Raw genomic sequence first — 12,656 nt, 5'->3', positions numbered from 1 at the left:
AGAGAGAGAGAGAGAGAGAGAGAGAGAGAGAGAGAGAGAGAGAGAGAGAGAGAGAGAATATCTCGATGTGGTGGCCAAACGCAATACGCAAAGAGAGCCGGAATTTCAATTACAACACGGTTAAACATCCGCGATTTATTTGAACAATTATTCTGGCTAAGTCTTTTAACTATTTCCATTAATCATTAGGCCCGATCTACAATAGGTGGAGTAAGGAGCAGGAGTAAAACGAAATGGAAATAAAGCGTCGCCTACAATATGCGGAGTAAGCTTGGAGTAAGAAGTAAGCCGTAAGAATTGGCCAATCGTAGTCGATTATTATAAAAATAATCGTCTATGATTCGTTAATTCTTACGGTTTATTTCTTATTTCAAGCTTACTCCGCATATTGTAGACGACGCTTGATTTATTTCGCTTACTCCCTTACTCCAGCTCCTTACTTCAGCTTTTACTACTTAATTCAGGCTTACTCCATGTGATGTACCAGGTATGTAAATATGAAACCGGAATTTTTGTATAGAAAATACACGTTTATTGTATGAAAATGATAAAAAATATTTTATTCGAAGTATTGCCCATCGCTAGCTATACATTTTTCCCACCTGTCTGACAATTTGTGGATGCCACGCCAAAAAAACTGTTGCTCTTTTGAGGAAAACCAGTCATCGAGCCATTTTCGTATATTTTCGTAAGAAGTGAAGCGCTGCTTAGCAAGTGCGTGTCCCATCGATGCAAATAAATAGTAATCGGACGGAGCCAAGTCTGGTGAGTAAGCCACATGCGAAAGTATTTCCCAACTAAACGTCTCAATCGTTTCCTTGACCAGTTTTGCTGTGCGTGATGGTGCATTATCATGAAGCAAAATCACTTTGTGTTGCCTTTTTTTATATTCTGTGTCATCCTCATCCAACAATGCTTGCAATTCGCTGTCTTCAAACTTTTTCGGTGGTCTTCCACGTTCTTCGTTTCTCACGTTAAAATCGCCACTTTTGAATTTTTTAAACCACTCAAAGCACTGTGATTTACCAAGAGCATGCTCACCGTAAGCTTCGACAAGCATTCGATGCGATTCTGCAGCAGTTTTCTTCAAATGGTAACAGAAAATCAATGCTGTCCGCAAATCGTAGTTTCCAGGCACAAAATTCGACATGTTCAACGCTATTATAAACTATGCTGTTGTATGAAACTTGTATTGTTGTGAGTTGAAAATCTTTGTCAGAGATGTCAACAAGAAAATGGCGCCAATGACGCGGTTTGACGGTAACTACATTGACAGCTAGGGCCATCTATGGGCAAATTCCGGTTTCATATTTACAGACCTGGTAGACGGGCAAACTTTTATTGGAGTAAGGGAGTAAGTGAAATAAATTATTTCCATTTCGTCTTACTTCTACTCCTTACTCCATCTATTGTAGATCGGGCTTTAGAATTTAATAATTAGAAATCTCTTCCTCCCAATTTAGTTAACTAACGACTACACTGACAAGATTATTTTTGTATTTGGAACTAAAATATTTGGTACATATACGGCCGACCTTGCCATGTTCTTTACTAGTGCCAAGTACATGTCTTATTGAGAAAGCAAAGCACACAAATTCATTGAGAAATTGGCGCAACTAGGTTATTACCAAACATTTGGTCGGTTTCGGTACACCAAATTTTCGTCAAGATCTTTTCTTCAGTGTACACTGAAAAAATTATTCTTGCATTTGAAACTAAAATATTTAGTATATTATGATTTAGTTAATGTTAACATGTTTTTTACTTGTGTCGAACAGAATGTATTAGTGAGAAAAAGAAACGCACAAAAGTGGTAACTAAATGTTTTGCCTGCAATTAGCGTTCGATCGATCCCACTTTAATTTTGAGCACTTGATATTTTCATCTCGACAACAAAGTCCCTTTTTCACTGCGACACATATTTTCCAGAAGGCATCTCCTCTCCCGATTCTACAATATTAGCCGAGCTAATTCGCCGAAGTCGACGAGCGAAGTTCACGAGCGTAACGCAGCATCAGCCAACGGGGTACTCGTCGCCCTCGTAACGACGCGACGCTCACAAGGCGCGTCGTTAGCCTCCTCGACGTTTATCTGCTCGCGACACACGTGCATCGCGATAAACTAGGCGCGCACGAGATGCGAGATCGTCTCTCGCGCGCCTCTGCGACGCTACGGCGTCGTCTGGGACGCGGAATATTGGCAACCGTGTGGCGTAGCGACGCACTCGCAATATTGTATCTGATATCGCAATAACCCGAATTAACGTCGCACCTCCGTGATTGATGCAAGCGGCGAGAGAGAGAGAGAGAGAGAGAGAGAGAGGGGGGAGGGAAGGAAGGAGGAGAGAGAGGAAGAAAGCTGCAGCGCGGGAACGCTTCTGCTTCGTCTCGTCTTACACGGCCTGACACGGTACCGGGCTTGAGATTGCACACCGGCAGGTGTAACTTGGAGCCTCATCGGCGAACGAGCCTTCGTTAGAAATAATTAACGACGCTGTACTATCAAGTAGCACTTGCTGGCGCAGATCATTAGCGAACGACTTTGCACACGGAAAAGAAGGCCACTCTTTGCTTGGTCTTCATCTTTCACATGTTATCTTCAAGTGAGATTACATAACGTTAACCCTCTCGCTATTAACGAGATGCGTGTTTTGAGAGGAGCGAATTGCGAGTCAAAAGGATATCCTCACTTGCGAATCATTTAAACACGCTTCAGGATAATAAAGAAGAAGTAAAAGGACAATTATCTTCTTCGTACGAAACTCGATTGGACTATTGATTTCCGAAAAATCTCGTGTGTCCATTAAGTTATAGTAAGTAATTAAACACACCTGTAAATATATGACGACACTCTGACCACACACGTCTCGCTAGCCTGCATCCTGCCTGGCTTCTCTCGCCCCAGCATCCTGTTCTGGTCTGCTTCGCAGCAGCACTCAAGATACTCGGTCGCTGACACTGACACTCGCGTGGATACGATTCGATTGGAAAAACACGTGTTAATCGACGCGATGCCGACGCGAGGCAGTCCGATTAAGTATATTTTATAGAGCCGACAAGAATGATACGTGAAACTCTTTTCCCGGGTAGCTAATGCGCGCACACGCGCATTCCACGTCGCGACACGTGCTTCGCTTGTCGGCTCGAGACGTAATGACTCGGTCGCGCAAAGGTACAGGACGCCTGTGAATACCGAAACAATGAGCAGAAAAGGACCGCGTCATCTCTCGTCAAACACCAAGCGCGCCGCGGAACGCGATCAAAACAAACAACACCCTCGGCAACATTCCGGAACTTCGAGCCGTCAAGTGTTATCAGTACTGTATGTATTGCAAGTTTCGCCCGTAGCTAAGGACGTAAGATCCAAAGTGACGATCATTCACGGTAAGATTGAAGTCAGTAATTTATTGATAATTTTGATAAAATTCCTTGCTTTTTATAGTTTCACGCACAAACATTCCGCATTAATGCATAAGATAAAATAACATTCTTCTTATATTCTGATCAAATGTATAAATAGTGAATGCAAACAGTATTCGTACACCAGAGAGTTGTGAAAAAAAACCTTATTTATAGAAAATAAGTTTTAACAATTTATTAACATAATTTTGAGGAATATATCACTTATTATGTTCACTGTTAATAAATTATTAAATAAAGCTCATTTTCTACAAATAAAGCCTTCTTTAAGACAATCTCCTACGTGTACGAATACTTTTTACACTTACTGTATAATAACGTTTCTCAGATGAAAGAAAGGAAACTATTCACGATTCTTCGAGAGCATTAGTTTTTATGTCTTAATATATTACTAAAAATTTTCAATTGTACACTGAGAGAAGAATTTAGTAAATATTATCAAAATTTGGTTACTATTACTAAATGCTAGACGTAAATATAGCGGACCAAAGCTATGGCAATACTTATTAATTAATTTAGTTCTGTAAAATAAATTATTTATTTGACAGAAGTAAAATTTATTTGCTTCCAAAATATATTTGGTAAATAAAACTTATTGAATAGTTGAGCAAAATAAGCGATTCTGTAATAGTTACAAAATTTTTGATAGATTTTTGATCAACCAACTATCTGTAATAATAGATATTGAAACGATGTAATAGCTGCAAATAAATGAATTTTTCGTTGTGCTGCAACAAAACATACTTATACTGGTAACAAAATAGAACTCGTACCTACTGAATTTTTTATTATATGGGATATAACGATTTCATAACAATTATCAAATATCTGTTCATAACTGTAATATATTTCATATTAAATATTTAACATTAAGTAACTATTACTAAATTATTTAATTGATGTTACTGTGAATGCAATTACGTCATACTCCCGATCTATTAAATATTTGGTAATTATTATCATATTTAATATTAGTTACTAAGGATTCAATGAATTTCTGTAACTAAATGCAGTTTGTTATAGTTACCAGTCTTTTCTCTCAGTGTACACCACGGTCTTAGTGTCGTGCGTGTCGTGCACTACACAGAGAGAACGATTTGAATGAAATAAACACTTCTTTGGGATAGTCCAAACGAATTTTTTGATTGATCGAACAAAATTTTGTTTGACGCAACAAAAATATTTATTTGCGGCTTAGTCCCAAAGAAATATTTTTGTTGTGTCAACTAAATAATTTTGTTTAGACTATTCTAAGGAAACATTTATTTGATATTTATATTTATATTTATTGAATCAAAGAAATGTTTCTTAGGAATAGTCCAAACCAATTATTTGGTTGACACAACAAAAATATTTCTTTGGGACTAAGCCGCAAATAAATATTTTTGTTGCGTCAAACAAAATTTTATTCGATCAATCAAAAAATTCGTTTGGACTATTCCAAAGAAGTGTTCATTCGATTCAACCAAATCGTTCTCTCTGTGTGGAAAGAGCTATATTGCCTCTCCCGAAATTTGGGACAAATTTCTGATTGGTCAAAAAGGACAGTCGCCATGTTGGATGGCTGGAGCAGGTCCTCGGGATAATGGTACATATTGTGTTCTCACTCAGCGCGATAGCTGCTCTGTACGAGTCAACGGCACGATTCGATAATATAGCGCATTAATAAACGTCGCGTTGATAAATATACAATCTCCCGTCTGGCGATCGTACACGTCGCGTATCGCGCTGGTCTCTCTATCCGGGAAGTTCTCCAATAAACTTGATATTAAGTTCAATTTGCTTTGCACCTCGTAAAAGCGAACTCGCTTGTAACGCCGACCACGCGCGTCGAGGGAAATATTGGCAGCTCTACCGTGTTAACTAGATTTACATCGACTGTACGTACTTCCAGCTGCAACTCTCACGTTACGTCACGCAGATGATATACGCCGCCATGCGGGGGAGGGGGCAGGAGGGGGGAGAAGGGGAGGTAGAGAGGGGGCAAGGGAGGAGGCGGCGGAGGCCATATTGATCGCGCGTCTCGAGACGAAAATTTCGCAAATTTACCACCCTCTTTCCTCGGAAATGGCGCGACCAGCGTCAACCAGGATCCTCCCAGCGAAGCTACGCATCTCCGTGAAACGTTCTCGCTGAATAAATGTTTGCCCGGCGGATGAAAAGCTGGGAATCGAATCGGCAGCAGTATGTTTTCGAATAAAATGAAGTATCGATCCGAGACGCATCTGCTGATTAAATATACAGAGCGATGGGGGAAATGAAGAGAAAACGAAAATGTGATGATACGGACGGGAAGATGCGCGCACAATCGTCCCGATTAATTGATTTCGATGAATAACAAAGACGGGTCAATTCGGTGAGTATCAAGACGGCAAAGAATCGCAAAGCCCCGGACATGTAATCACGTCACCGGCAAGAACGGAGCGAAAGAGTGGCGGCGCGAAAGCAAAGACGGAAAAAGCTAAGAGCGTGCTTGAAAGCTTAAACCTACGAGGAAGCTCTAGCTAGATGAGCTTTTAATTAAATCGAGAAGATGAGCCCTTAATGGAATATGAAGTCGCGTTTCGGATACGGTCGAAATTAACGGCTGCTTGTACACGTGGGTGGAATTCTGCCTGGTTCTTGCCGCATATAAACGAACGAAGCGGGCTCCAACGCCACAATTTACGCTAGTAGTGGTCGCTAGAATTTCGCAAGAGAGATAGAGAGAGAGAGAGAGAGAGTATTATGATATCATATACAGAGTGTCCCAAACTCTCCTCCGCGATTTTTGTAGGAACGAATTGAGGTAAACATAAAAAGTCCCATACCGTTTTGCGATATTCGCAATAAATCTCGAGATATTAATTAAAGAAGATTTATGAATAATCACGCACGATATGATAGATGAAGTGTTAATGGCGTCGTTCTGTTGTACTTATACGTTAGAACAAACTGAACAAAAAAATCTTTAATCATTTTGCAAATAATCATGTAGATTTTTAGCCATTAATGAAAGAAAATTGTTACATGGTTGTGCGCGATAATGCACAAATCTTCTTTAATTATGTGATTTTATGCGATTACTCCTGCTTACTTTCCTTCTCTCAAGTAATGGTTATCCTCAACAAACAATATCTTCTCTCTCTTGTGACATGACAATCTTCAAATATATCACAAATCTTAGGAAAGCTCATTACATTCTCATGAGAAGGACTTATTCTCTTTGCAAGAATGTTACAAGACCTTATCAAAGGAAGGATTTCTTCGACTTTATGTAGTAAAATCGAATTTTTGTTTCAATTTAATATTCTTGACTAACGTGCCTAAACCTACTAGAACTCAGGATATATTTTTCGATCAGTTTGATGCTTATGATGGACCTGTGACAGATTTGCGATTATGTACACTTGTGAGACACTCGAGACAAGTAAACTTGCGAGACACTCGAGACAAGTAAACTCGTGAGACAAGTAACATTCGCCTGACTGCAGTACGTATTTTTCTCTGTGTGTGTGTGTACGCATTTATGAATATTCAGTTACTCTAGCGTCAAGGTGTTTTGGCAAAATCAATAAAAGAAATAAAAAAATTTCACCTATTATTGCAGCACATCTCGCCGTCCATCTCGACGACGGCGAGATGTCGTTTTAGCATCTTCGGCAGTCGCGCGAACGGGAAGCCCGCGGTTCGCTTGGAAGCTCTTTAATTAGCGATCGCGGAGAGACGCAAAGAAAACGTGTGTGACCGGACAGCTATGCGAGCAGTCTCGAACAGAAGCAGTGCAAACAATGTCGAATGACATCGACCCGACCGGTCGGCCGGCCGGCTGGCTGCCGCGAGAAAGGGAAGGAGGGAGCGAGAACGAGAGAGAGACAGACAAACAGACAGACAGGGGGAGAGATAGAGACAGAGAGAGACAGAGAGAGAGAGAGAGAGAGAGACGACGGGAGAGCTCAAAGCTCATCTATTATTGGCGCAAAACAGAAATAAAATGCAGTGCGACGGCCTGTGAAATCTACGAGGCTGACGTGCTGCCAACTTTTGTTCTCTGTGGCTTTGGCTTCAATATTTTCAATTCCCGTTATAGTCCGCGCCGCGGGATTACGCCACTTTCCCGTCTCGCGACTGCTGCCTCTCACCCTTCCTTGGTTTGCACGAACATACAAAAAACAAAGAAAAAAAAACACGTGCGCGCGTACACACCACGTGCGTGCACTTGTCGCGTCTGTTGAATATGACTCGCGAGTGTGATTCGTTTCGCCGCCCCTTAGGCTCGATTTCCGTTTCTGATGTCTCTTGCGCTTCTGCGTAACGAAGCTCTCCCTTTTCGGAACGAGAGCGTGGTCAAACACGACTGCTCGTCGAGGGATAGCCGAGGGATTGACGCTTGAAACACGCGTGAAAATTGTGTGAAAAGACACTCACCACGGTGATGGGGTATACTGGGTTGATAATTGTGAAGAGTAGGACGTGGTTCGGCTTGTTATTGTCTTCTCTGAAACAGCAATTGATATACATTATTCCAGCGGCTGTGCACGGCCGCGGACTTCGTTAAAGAAAAGAAAAGTTCACTCCAAGACGTACGCGGGGCTCCTGATAAAAAATCGAGACTTTCTGTCATTTTTCCCCCGGGGGACGCTCCAATTATTTAAAAATTCAATTATACGGCAGTCCGACGGGAAACGGGGGCTGCTGCCTCGATTATCGCCGAGTTGGCAAAAAGTGTCGTGAATAATAATAATTCATTCTTCGTTGTGCGCCGCGGACGTCTTGCTGACGCCGCGTGAAATTGCATTGATTGCGCACCCCACCCCTCCTCTCTATCCCGCTGCCGAAACTAGAAATATTATCTCCGTTAAATTCGTTTCCTCGGGCACTGATTGCAAATGAAACAAAAAAAAGAAAGGAGAGAGAGGGAAAACAGTTCCCGTAAACGCTCGCGAGTCCATTAATAAACATTAGCTGCATGTCGAATATTGTGCCCGCACAGCGTAAAGCGCTCTCCCTCAACATCGCGTTTGCGAAGCTGCCTCGATATTAGCGAACTATAACTCGCCTAGAGCCGTAGACGCAAAAAAATATATCGCACACTTAGCATGAAAAACTGCATGAAAAATCGTCGAGAATCTCCATTCCATTCTTCTGATAGACTGGTGTATCGTAGAGTTGGCTTTAACTTTATTGAAGTCGATTGGTCGCATTTCTTACGAGTGCGTGGGTAAAAGATCGGTTGGATGCACCAATTTTCCGGTAAAATATGTATGTACAATTCGGGAATTCCGACTGAAATTATCAGAATTCCGTTCGAGGCAGCCAGGAATTTTCGATGATTCAGACTGAATTTTGATGATCTCTGTTTTGTTGAATTTCTGAAACATATTTGACCAGATATTGCTTTGAACAAATAATTCTATGTAAATAAAAATATTTACATAGAGACAAAATGCAGATACTACAGAAGTGTACAAAAAATTATCAAAATTTGTTTAAAACGATATTTTATGATATTTTATACGTAATGTAATGTAAAAATTTGAGCGTAACGTTTGGCAAATTTGTGTGTTGCTGGATCAATATAACAAAAAATTTATATCTCTCTGAAATTGAAAATTGAAAATTTAACTCAATATACAGTATATTTGCTTCATAAATGCAATTCAAGAGATTACAAAGCCCGCATTATCGATCGTCTCACATTGCGATAATCATGAAAATCTGTTCAAGATGTTCTCTTTTCGTTTGATACGTGTACTGAGAGAAAGAATGCTTAATCTTACAAAAGAATTACAGTTATCTTCAGCGCCAATTATATCTTTGTGTTGTTCCAACAAAAACGTAATAGTAGCAATATAAAATTATATGGATTATAATTTTCTCTCTCTCTCTCTCTCTCTTTCTCTCTCTCTATCTCTTTCCCTGATTATAGTCACAAACACCAAACAACGTTTCTCCTATGTTTGACCCGAGCATTTCACATAGATTTCAAGTAAGTAACGGCTCTTAATACGAGCCTCAGTGCATAATAAACAAGTACACACATTGCAGATAAATACGAGTATAAAGATATATGCAGTATAGAAGCGCAGTTGATCTCTTTTTTTATTTAATACGCGATATAAAGAAAGAGCCCTTCAGACATACGGGCGTATAAAGATGTATAAACTATAAACGCAATTTGTACAGCACGAGCAACGCGTGGTGGACTGCACGTGCATCAACGTGCGGCAACGCGCGGAGAGTTATTACGTCAAAAGTAAGGTATCGCGCATCCTCGGCTCACGGGGGAAAAACTAGGGGAAAGCGAAACGAAGTAATCTCCACACGAGATTTGACGTGCGTCCATGTTGTACAGAGAAGCGCGGCGCACTGCTGACGGGCGACGGCGCGATACATTTTTCACGGTTTTGATATTCGGTGTATACATCTTTTCTTCGTGACTCGCACTCCGTGCAATTTTTCTGCGAGGCGAAATGCATCGCCCGTGCTCGATGATGGTCTACCTAGTGAGCGGCATGGAATATCCAATCGCGCGGGTCGATGCAAAAATTGAATTATCCTCGCGCGCGCGATCACTAACCAAGCTTATTTCTATTGACTTTCCGGATTATGATACGATTCGCTGTTTACGCGGGTCGCCGTAAAAACACGAGCGTGATTTCGATTCGGGGAAGAACTTGCCGAGTCACATTTTTTGCGTCAAAATTCGTATGATTCTAGCATAACACGCTGAGAAAAATAATATCTAAAATATCCATTCGATGACTACATATTTTCTTAAAAAAGGTTAAACTTGGCTCTGATGTATTAGATACAATTAAGGAAGGAAAAGAGCATTTAAGAGCCCGGCATAGTTATAAAAGTGCAATATATTATAATAATAATGACAATAAATATACAAAAACTACATATTTTCTTAAATCTGCATCCTTTTGTTTAAATGGAATAAAAATTCTCTTTACTTAAACCGTTTACTTAAGCCGAGTAAACAATAATCGATTTAAATAAAGAGCATTTTAAATATGTTAATGGTACCCATCTATAATAAACATTTGTTAATTTTTAGATATCTTTTCTCAGTGTAATAATAAAATTTATCGAGAAAATCATTTCTCTACTTTTCCCGTCCCGTTACTCGTAAATGTTCGTCTGCGAGTGACCCGAACGATTTGTAGTGAAGAAAAAGAAAAAAAATTGCAGCGCTTTGGTGCCATTGTTCTACCGTTTGTAGTCGATTACTCGACATTGATATCTACGTCGATTTTGTGACCGTTCACCGAGGGGCGACTTTGCCAACGAGTTATCGCGACTTCATGGAGCGGATGATATTCGCTATCGGATTGCCCGCCGGATTGAATCACGCTCAATGCTCGAGTTAACTTCTTATTATTAGACCCGAAGCGCGTAGGTGGACGGCGCGGAGCAGGATCAAACTTCGACGAGACCGGCTGCTCCGTCGTTTTAATTAATTTTCGACGTCGCGATGTACTATAGGCCGCGTCTTGGCGCTTATCGAGCATCCAATTCCACGCTCGAGCGTTCCCTTAATGGCGTGTCAATGGCGTAATGGCGCACCTCTCCCTCCGGTACGAGTAAGAAAAGTATTATTTCTGCAGAAATGTCAGAGCAGCCTCTGCGAGTTAATTGTTTAATGATATCGACAGAGGAAATGAAATGTGCAGAGTGCGCGAAATATATGGCCTACCCTGTAAAAAAAAAAAAAGATCGGAGCGAACCGGAAATCTCGCGCGGTTGTTTGCAAATTGCCGCTCCTTTAAAGTGAATCAGTGAAACATCGTTGAAAGCAGTGAATATACACTGATTTGCAGTTATAAATATAGCACTGAAACTGCTCAGTACTATAATTATAATTGATATCAGTGACTACACTGAGAAAAATTTCTGCACGGAAAAAAAGATTTGGCTGAATTAATATCTAGTCGAATATGAACGACCCAAAAATTCCGATTGAAGTAACCCGAATTCTATTTAAGTTAACAAGATTTTTGGTAGACTAATCAAACATGTTTGGTTATTTAACTAGACATGTCTGGTTGATCTATCACAAATCTTGTTAACTTAAACAGAATTCGGGTTACTTCATTCGGAATTTCTGAATCGTTCATATTCGACCAGATATTTGGTTGATTCAACCAAATCTTTTTTTTTCCGTGTGGTAATAATTATCCAGTCTGTGTTATAGTTACTAAATCATTTAGTGAAATAGTATCAACTAAATATGGAGGTGAATATGACCAAACCATTTGGTAACTATGAACTAAGAATCATGGTAATTGTTACCAAGGTTTGGTAACTATTACCAACTATCATAAAATAATGTGGTAAATAAAACCATATTGCTTAGTAATATTTACCACTGTTATATGATTACTATTATCTTAACCGCTTGGTTATAATTACGCAAAGTATGGTAATAATTACCAAAATTGTCATTAAAAATATTTGCAAATATCGTAATAATGCTTGATTCCAACTGTGACGATAGAATGAGGAGATCGTGGCGGTCGGGACCTGCGTCTTTTTTTCGTTCCGTTGAGAGAAAAATATCGAAAGCGCGGTTTGCTAGGCCGGGAATCAAACCTGGATATTTCAGTTGCCGGGTGACTGCTTTAACCACTGAGCTAACTGATGTTTCATGCTCACGACACTTTTCTTTCCCAAGATAACAGATGCCGTTCAAGTTGGTAATTATTACCTTATTTGGTATTAACTATTACTGATGTATTTAATACTCTTTATTAAATCAATTCATTGGTTTGATTATACCAAAAATTTATGTTACTGACTATTTTGTAATCATTACCATATATTTGATAACATTTGCTTACCATTTACCATAAACGCACAACTAAATGAATTTGGTAAGTATTACCAGACATTTTTTCCAGTGTATTCACTGATTCACTTTAAGAGAGTAAAAATCCAGCTAGACCTTCACACGTGGCCTTATACACTTCGTGTCAGCCTGTATATTATATCGATTCAAAGGACCCAAGTCATCCGTGAATTGCACGACACGATAAATTGAAAACGACACGACGAGCGAATTGCACGCGATTGATTTCAATGACCGCTTACGCGAACAAGCGATCCACAGGGAGAGACAATCGGCGAGTGGCGCCGTGCGAGTTGCAGAAGTTAATGGGTCAAAGAAACGTGAGACAGACAGACAGACAGAGAGAGAGAGAGAGAGAGAGAGAGAGAGAGAGAGAGAGAGAGAGAGAGAGAGAGAGAGAG

At 40.2% G+C, this 12,656-nt stretch overlaps 1 protein-coding gene across 2 annotated transcripts in view; it reads right to left on the bottom strand.

The window, feature by feature from the left end:
• The window catches only part of LOC116840356 (heterogeneous nuclear ribonucleoprotein L), a 336,043-nt gene that overhangs the window by 272,812 nt on the left and 50,575 nt on the right, over positions 1–12,656 (bottom strand). For both annotated transcript variants that reach the window (XM_032806975.1, XM_032806976.1), the window contains exon 3: positions 7,827–7,896. In XM_032806975.1, coding sequence (XP_032662866.1) covers positions 7,827–7,896 — 70 coding nt within the window. The remainder of the gene's footprint in view (positions 1–7,826; positions 7,897–12,656) is intronic.

The sequence above is a fragment of the Odontomachus brunneus genome, unplaced genomic scaffold (assembly GCF_010583005.1).
Source record: "Odontomachus brunneus isolate Ranch 3 - 2012 unplaced genomic scaffold, Obru_v1 Obru_scaffold_009, whole genome shotgun sequence".
NCBI classification, from domain to species: Eukaryota; Metazoa; Arthropoda; class Insecta; order Hymenoptera; family Formicidae; genus Odontomachus; species Odontomachus brunneus.
The sequence above is the reverse complement of the archived record's forward strand: the minus strand, read 5'-3'. Positions and strand labels throughout refer to the sequence as shown.